At 36.9% G+C, this 11138-nt stretch overlaps 1 protein-coding gene across 1 annotated transcript; it reads left to right on the top strand.

Annotated features, from left to right (window-relative positions):
• Positions 1–1244: 1244 nt before the first annotated feature.
• Positions 1245–10852, top strand: mrps27 (mitochondrial ribosomal protein S27). Its single transcript, XM_037680318.1, has 11 exons — positions 1245–1333; positions 1507–1584; positions 3274–3344; positions 3449–3507; positions 4060–4174; positions 4605–4683; positions 5360–5475; positions 5599–5701; positions 5775–5920; positions 8677–8862; positions 10534–10852. The coding sequence occupies exons 1-11, from the start codon at positions 1246–1248 to the stop codon at positions 10780–10782; spliced, it is 1290 nt and encodes a 429-aa protein (XP_037536246.1). The 5' UTR covers position 1245; the 3' UTR covers positions 10783–10852.
• The last annotated feature ends 286 nt before the right edge of the window (positions 10853–11138 follow it).

The following is an 11138-nucleotide window of genomic DNA, read 5'->3' as shown; positions in this document are numbered from 1 at the left end:
CTTCTTAGTGCAACAATTCTTTCATAAACAACATATGGATAAAATTATAGTATTTACAGATGGATCAAAAGATCCAGAATCAGGACAAACAGGAGCAGCAGTGTACATCCCAAATCTAAATATAGAGATGAAGAAAAGAACAACAAACAACTTGACAGTATACACAGTAGAATTATTAGCTATAATCATGGCTTTAGAATGGATTGAAAAATATAATGGTCAAAAATATGTCATTGCATCGGATAATATGGCAGTCTTATTAAGCATCAAATCAAGTAAATCAGAAAGACAAGACCTAATTGACAGGGTTTACCACATTCTATATAAACTTCACTTGAGGGAAATATCTGTAGATTTTGTTTGGGTTCCAGCACATGTGGGAGTGGAAGGCAATGAAGGTGCAGACATTCTTGCTAAACAGGCAGTAAAATCTAAAAATGTAAACTATGAAATTCCATTAAGTAAATCTGAGTGTAAAATGATAATAAATAGATATGTTACGAATATATGGCAGGATAATTGGGACATAATTGATACAGGACGACATTTGTATAACATTCAGAAAAAGGTAGGAGGCACAAAGAAAACGGGAAGAAACAGAAAAGTAGAAACAATAATGACCCGAATCAGAATAGGACATACGGGTCTCAATAGCTCTCTTAAAGTAATAGGAAAACATGCCACGGGGTTATGTGATAACTGTAATCTCCCTGAAACAGTAAAACATGTTTTTATGGAATGTTGTGGATATGAATTAGAAAGAAGACATTTCCAAAAAGAAATAACTAAAATGAATATAAAATTTACAATTAATGATATCTTTAGTAGTGATGCTGGTAAAGTCAAAGATCAAATTATTATTTTCTTGAAAAAAACAAATTTAATGGAGAGAATTTAGATGAAATATAGATGTGAAGTTATTTCACAGAATTATTATTATTATTAATATTATTTATTTATATATTTTACATATTATTATTAATTTATTTTGTTTATTTATTTATCTATCTATTTTTATTTTATTTTATTTAATATTACTATTATTATTATTATTGGTTTTTTTTTTTTTTTTTTTTTTTTTTTTTTTTTTTTTTTTTTTTTTTTCTCTCCTGTATATCTTCTGCCCACACTCCAGCTCAGTAGGTGGCGGTAATGCACCTTACAGTTGGTCTGCCAACCGCCATAAAACAATACTAGAAGAAGAAGAAAATAACCCTTTTTGAAACCCCTCCGTGTCTGAGGTGAATGGTATCTTCCAAGATGGCAGCCTTCGTAAGCAAATGCTGTGTAGCCTCAGCTATCAAAGTTAAATGTTTATCTCCTTCTCTTACAGGTAAGCATACTTCACGGCTAATTTACTAAAACATGATAATTTGATATGACTTCATGTTCCGTATTTTTGGTGGGTGTTTTTGACCGTTTAAGTTATAACTGCTCAGTGTCCGCTGGTCGTTAGCTAACTGCTGCTAAACAAGGCTAATGTGCAAGCGGCTGTTTGTCTTTCAGCCAGACGATGGTTGCTCTCAGCGGCTTACACAGACACCAAAGTGTGGGAGGCGAGAGAAAAAGAGCCACAAAACCTGGGTAAGTACGCACAACACAGTTATGAGTATAAAATCCCACGTGAAACAGCTGCATTACAGACTTGTTGTCTGTTTTAATTGTCTTAACACAGCACTGTCAGTCCAAAGAATTATGTGGTTGGTATAGACATAATTAGATGTCTAGCTTTGTTTTTGCAGATATAGGGTAAATATTATAAATCAAACCATAAAAATACATTTGCATTTTTAAGTGAAAAGAAGCTCATAAAGTCAGTATTTGGTTGAAAAGGTACAGTATTCAGTACTTTTATTTTCAGTCCAAACAGCACTTTACAACTCATTTTGTTTCCTTACCCATCCACACGCACAGCACTACTACATCTCTACAAAGCATATCAGAATACACAATTTTATAGAGTCTAATCAGTGCTTCAGATCACATTCAAGGGCTTTGTTTCCCAGGGACACTTTCACGTGACCTCATATTAATGGAGTAGAACCTACGACTCGTATGACTGCTCTAAACACTGAGCCACAGCTGCCCCATGTTTATTCATCCATGGGTTTTAAGAGCTTATTTTTTATAATTTATGTTGTAGCAACTGACAAGTCACCTCAGTGCAGAAAATGTAGGCATTCTGTGATCATATTAAATTATACTATTTTACTACTAAGTACAGGTTGTATGCGATGTGAAATATCAATATATTAATCAGAATAAGCTTTATTATCATTGTACCGAGATACAATGAGAGTATGTCCGTACAGTCGTCCGAAAGATGGGCGGAGTGCACGTTGTTGCTGCTGCTCTTTAAGAGTGCAGCCTCTTATCCTTTTCAGAATATTAAATATTAATAATCAATTATCAAGATAGATGCCTTTATTTTCACCACTAAGCTATTTAAACAGCCATTAAATGTGTCATTAAAAAAGATTTATTATAGAAGCAAATTGTATGTTTTCTGAATTAAATAATTCAGAACTATAGGATGTACTGAAAAAGTATTTCAAGTTCAAGTGGAGGTTCTTCACATATAATTTAATGTTAAAATGTTAGTTTAATTCTGTAAAATCATCAGATAAAATTTGGAAAGAAATGTGGGTGTCACAGCACTGCTTTTGTAACTGCCTGCCTGTGGGGGGGTGGGGGTAGACTTTCTTTAAGGCTTTTTAAACTGTTAAAGTTAGTGCAGAGACAGCGTCACATTACAGTATTATATTTTTGCAGTTTTTTATTCTTTGTTTTTTTTATTTGTCTTTCTAATATTCGGTTAACATTGTAAAATGTTTACAAGAAATTAAACAAGTTTGTAAAATAACAAAAAAATGAAGATGGGACACATTTTGCATAATTTACATACTAAAATATAATAAATCTCAACTTTAGTCCACATGACATGCACCATCAGTTTCATTTGTAGCTGATATTACATGCAGCAGACCAATATTTGATGTTAGTTTATTGCACTCAGTAAACACTAGGTGTCGCTGCAGCTTCACGATGTCTTATTTAGTGGCGTCTATTTAAAGTAAAATGGGTATAATTTGGACTCAGTCTAAGCATGCTTATACAGTAAATATATCTAAATGAATAAGATTAGTGACATGTTTTGTACCTTTATGAGTGTATAACATTTATACCACTCTGAATAAATAAAATAATTAAAATAAGAAGAAAAAAATGAAATTATAATCATGTAATAGTATTGTTGATGCTTTCTAATTCCAGCTGTTATAGCTAATCTCATGGACAGAACATATGAAAGGAAGTTTCCAGTCAGCTCTCTAACCATTTCACGGGTAAGCTGTATTTACAGTTGGATAAGCTGTATTTTTATTTCATTGTTTTTTGTTTCTATGGTAAAAACAAAAAATGTAATTTTTGTATGTGTTCTCCATTTCAGTTTGTTGACAACATATCATCCAGAGAGGAAGTAGATCAAACAGAGTACTACCTGTACAAGTACGAGCCACCAGTTTTCTTCTGCTTCATCATGTCTGCACTGCATAACTTTTTTCTTTAAATCTATTTTATACTTTTTTTTTCATTTAGGTACCAACTTGTATGTTGTTCTTGGAATGCGTTGTCTGTTTGGTTTGTCTGTTTTGGTTTATGTTCAGTCACATGGTTCTCTTTGTTCGGTGCAACTCCAGACCTTTCCTGTTTACTCCTTCCTCTGGAATCTGCGCTCGTTCTTGCAATCACTTGATTTAGTTTGTTTCCAATCACACCCCTGGTCAGGAGGTTTATTTTTATTATCCGATGGGAGTTAAAACTCCACTGCTAATTTGGAATGATGGGAAAGGGTACTTTGCAGTTTTATCCAGTAGGTATTGGTTAGATTTTAATAATAAAGCCATCATGGATATTGCTTGCTCTTGTTTTTTTACCAGAGGCAATAATGTCCAACAGTCTCATCCTGTGACTGATGGCTCAATATGATTAAGAAACTACTATATATATATATATATAATTTTATGTATCTATTTTCTTTCTTTCTTTTTTATTTTCAAGGTTTCGTCACAGTTCAAACTGTTGGTACTTGCGTGACTGGACCATTCACTCTTGGATCAGACAGTGTCTGAAATTTGGAGCCAGAGAAAAGGCCCTTTACACGGTTAAAAACAAGGTACACCCTTCAAAAAGTTCAATTTAGCTTCTAGAAAATGATGTAAAATTAGCTCATTAGATGTTCAGGTAACTAAGACCAGCTATTACTTTTTACAACAGACTTTTTCATCTTTAACTAGGAGGACTTTTCAAACCATTTTCAGCTGCGTTAATAACTTGAATCATGTTTGGCATCTTTACCGAGAATATATTTTCTTTAATGATCAAGTTTATCATTTATTCATCCCTGAGTTATTCTAAAATGAGAAACGACACAGAAATGAGTGTTAATGTTGAAGATGCATAAATGATCATTTATTTGTTTTTAGGTGATTTGCACAATTTTTAACCAAACCACACATTGTAAACAGTCTAGACTAATGCCATTACGTTCGCCCACCATTAATGGCAGCCGGTGATCACAATGTGTGTTTACAATGTACGTGCAGGTCCAGTTTGGAATATTTCCAGACAACTTCACCTTCAACCTGCTGATAGATTCCTACATTAAGGATGGAGACATTAAAAGTAAGACTTTGAAACTTGTTTTGATCCAAGCATTTGGTCTGTAAAAAGGTCATGCAGACTCAAATACAATTCCTGCAAGATTCTGACCACATTTTTGTTGACTTTGAGTTTTGCCCCAAAATGTTCAGAATTTGAAAAGACTAAAATCAGATTGTAGATAGGGTTTTTATTTTTTGCTTGTTTTCTAAGAAACAAATAAAAGGGAAGCCTGCTTTTTCCACTCTGTGATAACAGCAAGCCAGGCAGTAAACAATACAACATTGTAGAGACTTTGTTTTACTACTGCAAACAGAATTTTGGCCCACATTTGTAAAGCAACTGAATATTATTTATATATGTTGATCCTTTAGAGCTTGCTGTTTCTAAAAGCAAAAGTAAAAACTTAAAAGATGCAGTAGTGTGCTGGGAGTTGCATGTTTTTTTGTTGTCCTGTTCTTGTGAGTCACATGCAATGCCTTGCCAAATACTTAGTGTGCATATTCACAAAACAAAAGATAGTAATGAAATATAATGCTTGGATTTTAAAACATATATTACTCCTACAGTACTGTCAGCCCTAAAGTTTCTACAATGAAATCTCTGATGAAATAGAAGTATTCTAAGACAAGAAGGCAAATCGCCAATTTTAGCAAAGGTTTTAGGGAGAAAATATCAATGATTTGCTGCGATTGTACAGGTGCATTCTCAGTGGTTGAAGAGGTGATGCTTCAGGAGGCCTTTGACCTTCCCTCCACTCATGTCCTGTCTCTGTACACTCTGGGTCATTTCCTCGCAGCCAAACCACAACTTACTGTGAGTGACAAGAATATTCTTATGCTACAATATGCAAACTTATCACTGGGGCAGTAAATGCCATGAAGATCCCTTTTGAGATGTTGCATCATTTGTAACAGACCCCTTGTTCCTGCTGTTCAGGTGTCAGAAGAGCGGGCATTGGGGGCGTCGCTGCTCCTCTGTGGACTGCAGCAGGACGACACTATTGGTCTCAGTGCTCAAATGCTTGGGAACGCTCTCCTAGGTTTGTTTTTGACTTTATTTACCTCAGTTCTATCTACAGCAGTTTTTAAAAATTGTTAATTTTATTTTCACAGGAAAGATGGAGATGTTAAAGGGCATTCATGCAGTTTTTAAAGGCATGCCTCTCTCCTGGGCTCGAGGGTATCTGGGTCAGGCGCTGGCTGTGATGGAGAGGGTTGTGGCTGCAGGTTCTGGGGATATCAAACTGACTAAAGACACAGTAAGAGTACACAAGAAACTTTTCAACGATGTATAAACTACTGCGTGAACTCTAATATTGTGCATTTCTGAAGAAAAACCTGAACGATGAGTGACAGTTGTGGTCTGATTCACCAAAGATACTTAACTTTTTTTTGTCTGAGCTGTGTTGATTCAGTTTCCAGGGTCAGTTTTGAAATTAAAAGCGACCTCGTTAGTCTTCTCAGGTACTAACCAGATTGACTGATCCACAAATATCAGCATTTCGGAGTTTAGTGTTTGTTCTGCCGGCTATGTAAATAAACTCTGAGCTGGTTATTTTGAGAGCAACAGTAAACCTGAGACTTCCTGCAGCACTCATTCTGGACCGTGTGTTGCTACAAGTTTCTTAAGTCTCTCAAAACAGACTAAAGACTCACTCTCCCTAACAGCCTCGTCTGTAGGGTATCAGTTTTGAAAGCATCTCTTTCCAATAAACACAATGTGGACAAATTAAGCCGGAGTGGTAGGGCTACTGCTAAATGTTTAAACAGAAGCTTGTATTTCATTAGTCAGAAACGGAGTCATGCGCTGCCAGAGTGATCCTTTCCTCAACTTTGCATGTTCATCATGAGTGGCTTTAATGAGAATTTACCTGTGGTGGTGGGACAGTTTATCAGTTTTCCAACTTCCTCGCTTGGTCACAATATTAGCAGAAAACATCCTCTGGGTGAACTTTTAATTAACTCTTTGTAAAAATGACAAACTTACTGCTGCACTTCATTATATTCTCAGCCATGCAAGCCTGGTCAGATGTCACAAAAATATAAACCGACGTCTGGATTTACCAATTGACCAGATCCAACAACATTTACAGCATGTTGCCACTTACCTTGAGTTATATGTTGTGTGTCCTTTATGACAGGTGCTCCTTTATTTATTACTTTTTTAAAAACATGGAATAATCTACAGACTGCTGATGCATAAAAGTCACTGCAGCAAAAATGCTTGTTCTGTACTGGCAGGAAAACATGTTAAGTCTCCCACATACTCGGATGTACTTCACTCTGCAGAGATCTGCACAGACCAGATTAGACTCAACGCGGACGTCCACAAGCCTTGTCCACGCAAAGATCAATTTTTATGTACGCGTACTCCGTTTCGCACAATAAACTGCTCGGCGACGGACTGTTTTGTATGTGACACCAATGTATTAAATTCCCCTTCTTCATCCGTGGTCTGGTTTAATGGCCTTTTCTTTTGATTTTGCTGAGAGGCAAGTGATCTCTTCCTCCTAGTCCATTGACCCCATGACTGAAATTGTGAGAAATTAAGGAATTTGTCACAAGTGAATTAAAATCAGGCCCGGCGTGACTGCGGGAGAGTCTGGAGATTTCCTTGTGAGCCGGTCTGATGTGTGGGCTGCAGGGCCAGCGCTCCCCGTTTTTTTTTTTTTTTTTTTTAAGACTTTTTTATTCACAACATATAAACACAGAACACTGCTGCTGCTGCTGCTCCTGGGCTGCCAGCTGCCCATGGCCGCCAGCAGCTCATTTTTATTTATTTTTTTGCGACTTGTCAATCAATCAAATAGGCGTGTCAGCAAATAACCAATCAGCGACCTCAATTTGTCCCAAAGGTAAACGCCCCTTGCCTGCGGAGCTGGCTGCAGCCCGTCAGGGTGCATGCTCGAGTATGAAGTCTCAACCCTCTGCGGACAGTGCGTGCAGTGTCCATGCGGCTCACGGAGTACACACAGTACGCCCGAGTATGTGGGAACCTTTACTGTGACAAGAAGGGATGCACGATAATGGATTTTTTCCGATATCCGATATGTTAAAAGTTATTTGGCCGATAACCAATACCAATATTAACTTTGCATCTAGAGCTACTGATCTTTGGTGGATCCTTGGTGTGAATTTGAGCTTTTATCTAAAATAATAAACTGCTTTTTCATCTGTGTAATATTTCTAAAAATCACCTTTTATATCAGTGAGTTATTTTGATAGAATGGCCAATGTCCGATATTTAACTTTATCGCCAATATCGTCCGATACCATGCCGATAATATCATGCATCCCTAGTGACAAATGGTGCACTGAAATGTGCACGCTGAGGAGCCAGTGTAAAACAGATTAGAGTTGAAAAAAATTTTTTCCGTAAATAAAAATACAAGAAGTTCTTCACCAGAATTACTTATTTGGGTTTATAGAAATATTAATTTCTTTGAATTGTTGTGAATTTGATGTCAATAATAGTTCTTCTGTGTTTTCTGGTCTAAGAAGGATTCTGTGTGGCCTTAGTTGTGCCTCTTAGCCCTACACACAGCAGACAGACTTGTTTATCTCCACACACGTTTAATCTGCTCAGACTGAGCACACGCTGTCATCTTGTTGTTATTTTTACATGTATGCACACATACCCTGCTGGTTGTTGTACCTTTAATCTAGCCTGCACTGTCCAGTTCAATAGTTTGAGCTTTGTCCACGTTTAATGAGATTTTCAAGAGCCTGGAGCACTCGGGGTGTTCGTGAGAATCACTGCAACAGGAACCAAGCAGCCCATGTCAGACAGCGGTGCAGCAATAATGGAGACAGAGAAAATAACCCAGTGAGACAGAGAGGATGTATTACATCTCAGGTTGTGGTGACTGCTGCCTCGGGTCACAGTACATCATCCTTTTCCTAAGATTAAGAGCTGAGGCGTCATTGCATGTCTGCTCTGTAATCAAATATTTATGAGTAGAAAATATTAATGATAGAGACTTTTAGGTTTTGTCTGGTTTGTTATATTTTTCAGCTCGATTACGTGAATGACTTGCTGCAGGAGCTATCCTCAACCTCGGAGACGGATGAGTCTGGAGAGGAGTCTGGAGAGGAGTCAGGCGAGGAGTCGGGCGAGGAAGAGAAGAAGAAAGTGGAAGAGGTGGATGAAGATGATCTGGCTGAGAGGGCTAACCTTCCTCAGTATGTCATCAGATTTAAGGTTTGTTGTGCTTTTGTCATTTGCAGCTGAATTTACAGAAGTTTTCCTTGTTGGGACAAGCCAGCAAACACAGCTTCCTGTTATGTCTGCGTTTGTAACTGAGGTTTTCTGAGGCTCGCTGCGGCCTTCTAAAGTGACGTATTTCAAGCTTTACTTAAACATTTTTGCCTTGTAAGCCAATTGTAAACTTTACATCATAATTTTAAACTATTTAAACACAGTGGTCTGCTTTGGAGAATACACTGTTGACCTTTAGGACAGGCCATCTGTCAGTAATGCCTTTTTATTTTCTGGCTTGTACAAATGTATATTTAGTTTGTCAATGTATAAATGCATACATTTGTATTTATAAATTGTATTAATACAACAGTGGCCATGTCTTTTGCACGTATATGCAGATTTAATCATCTTTGTTTTAATAATAATTATAAAACAAAGCATGAATTTACAGTATCTAAGTTGCTACTTCAGTTTAGCTGGTATCCTGTTTTTTTTTTTTTTTATGTTAAAATGATCATTTAGGAATTTGACTAAAAACTAGTTGCACCGAGTCTGATCTTTACCTGACAAATTAATTTATGTGAGCAGCCTCGGTGTCTGCAGACATGCAGACATTCAGGCCTACATTCACTATAATGCACAGCGCATGACTTTTGCTCTACTGTGAGAATTATTTGAACATTACTCTCTTCACATTATGCACATTCTGTAATTTTCCAGACTCTGTGCAGGAGTGACCAATAGTCTGATGACATTTTCGCCCTTGAATGCAGACGCTTTACATAACATTTCAGGATTGCAATGCATGCATTAAAACTGGAACAAATTGAGGACAAAAGCAATACTTTTTACAGTGATAATTAAGTGCACTTTTCTATTAATAATATAATAATAATGTTCGGGCTGCTGTTGATACGCCATATTGTTCATATTATTAGTGTTTAGCGTATACCTTGGTCTTTTAGCATACTGTTTGGTGTTCGTTTAGCGTATATCTTAGATCCTTATATACCGTTTCTGTTTATACTTTATATTCTTGCTATTTTTTGGTGTAACTGAGACCCTGAGTATATAATTTCGTTCCACTTCATATACCACATGCAAATGACAGTGAATACTTACTTGAACTTGAATAAACTGATAAGTAAACAAATGTGCTGCAGGTAAGGTGGCATTTTCATTCCCAGTTTTTTTTTTTGCAAATTCTAGCATCACATTTAGATTTCAGAAACCTGAAAGACAATTTTTCTTTTTTTTTCTTGATTATGAAAGGGGTTTTTTGTGGGGGTGGGGACGTACATTTAGTTAACTCATGGAGCAGAAATGTAAATAAAAGCAATAAATGCTTTTTATTTTTGGCACTACTGCTGTGAATCAGACAGGCTGGCAGCTACACAATGTTTTGCAGCATTTAACTGACTGGTGCCAGTAGCAGATAAACACTTCCTTTGTTTCACTCAGAATTTATATGACCTATTCATACATGCTTTTCTTTATTTTCTTGTAATATAACTTGTCTTACAGGAAGGTAGTGTCCAGTTTGACAGCATTTAAAATGAAGGATGTTTAATATTTTTTGCCAGTGCATATAGTTTCACCCAAGTCATTTAAATGCAGTGATTAGATTATTTTGTTTCTATACAGTAGATTTTTGTCTGCCTTCTTCTGCAGGAGTTGAGCAGTCAGCTGGAGATTCAGGGTAAAGTGGAGCCCGCCTCTCTCCAGACTCTAGTGACCACACTGGCCCAGCAGAGCCTGGCTGCAGCAGAGAAGCAGGACCTGGAGCAGTATGAGAGCCAGATGCAGGACTGGGATGCCGAGAAGAGGCAGCTGAGCCAGAGGGAGAAGGAAATGAGGGAGAAAGCTGAACAGGAAAGACAGGAGCGGTTAGCTGCCAGGGCTGCAGCTAAGTCAGCTTAGAGACTGATAAATGAGACGTACTGCTCTTTTAATGGATTAACATTACACCTGCACATGTTACCGGTGACTCCTGTATATATCATTTACTGTGCTCCTAAATAAGTTGTCCAAATAAAATGTTGTTCAAATAAAACTGATCTTGTTTGTATCGAAAGTTCAGTGTTTTTGTTTGTAGTTGTAAAAATATAGTACGTTACACAAACAGGCACTTTGAGCTTGATTACCAAATAACTTTATGTAAGTGAGGGGAGAAAAGGAAATGGAAATGTGTACCATCCTTGCACCCCCCCCCCCCCCCACCAAGTCCCTCCGTACTCAAGCTCAAAGTGCCTGTTTGTGTAACTTTTTTTTTTTTT

Source organism: Nematolebias whitei, chromosome 8, assembly GCF_014905685.2.
Source record: "Nematolebias whitei isolate Nwh7 chromosome 8, NemWhi1, whole genome shotgun sequence".
Classification (NCBI taxonomy): domain Eukaryota; kingdom Metazoa; phylum Chordata; class Actinopteri; order Cyprinodontiformes; family Rivulidae; genus Nematolebias; species Nematolebias whitei.
The sequence above is the reverse complement of the archived record's forward strand: the minus strand, read 5'-3'. Positions and strand labels throughout refer to the sequence as shown.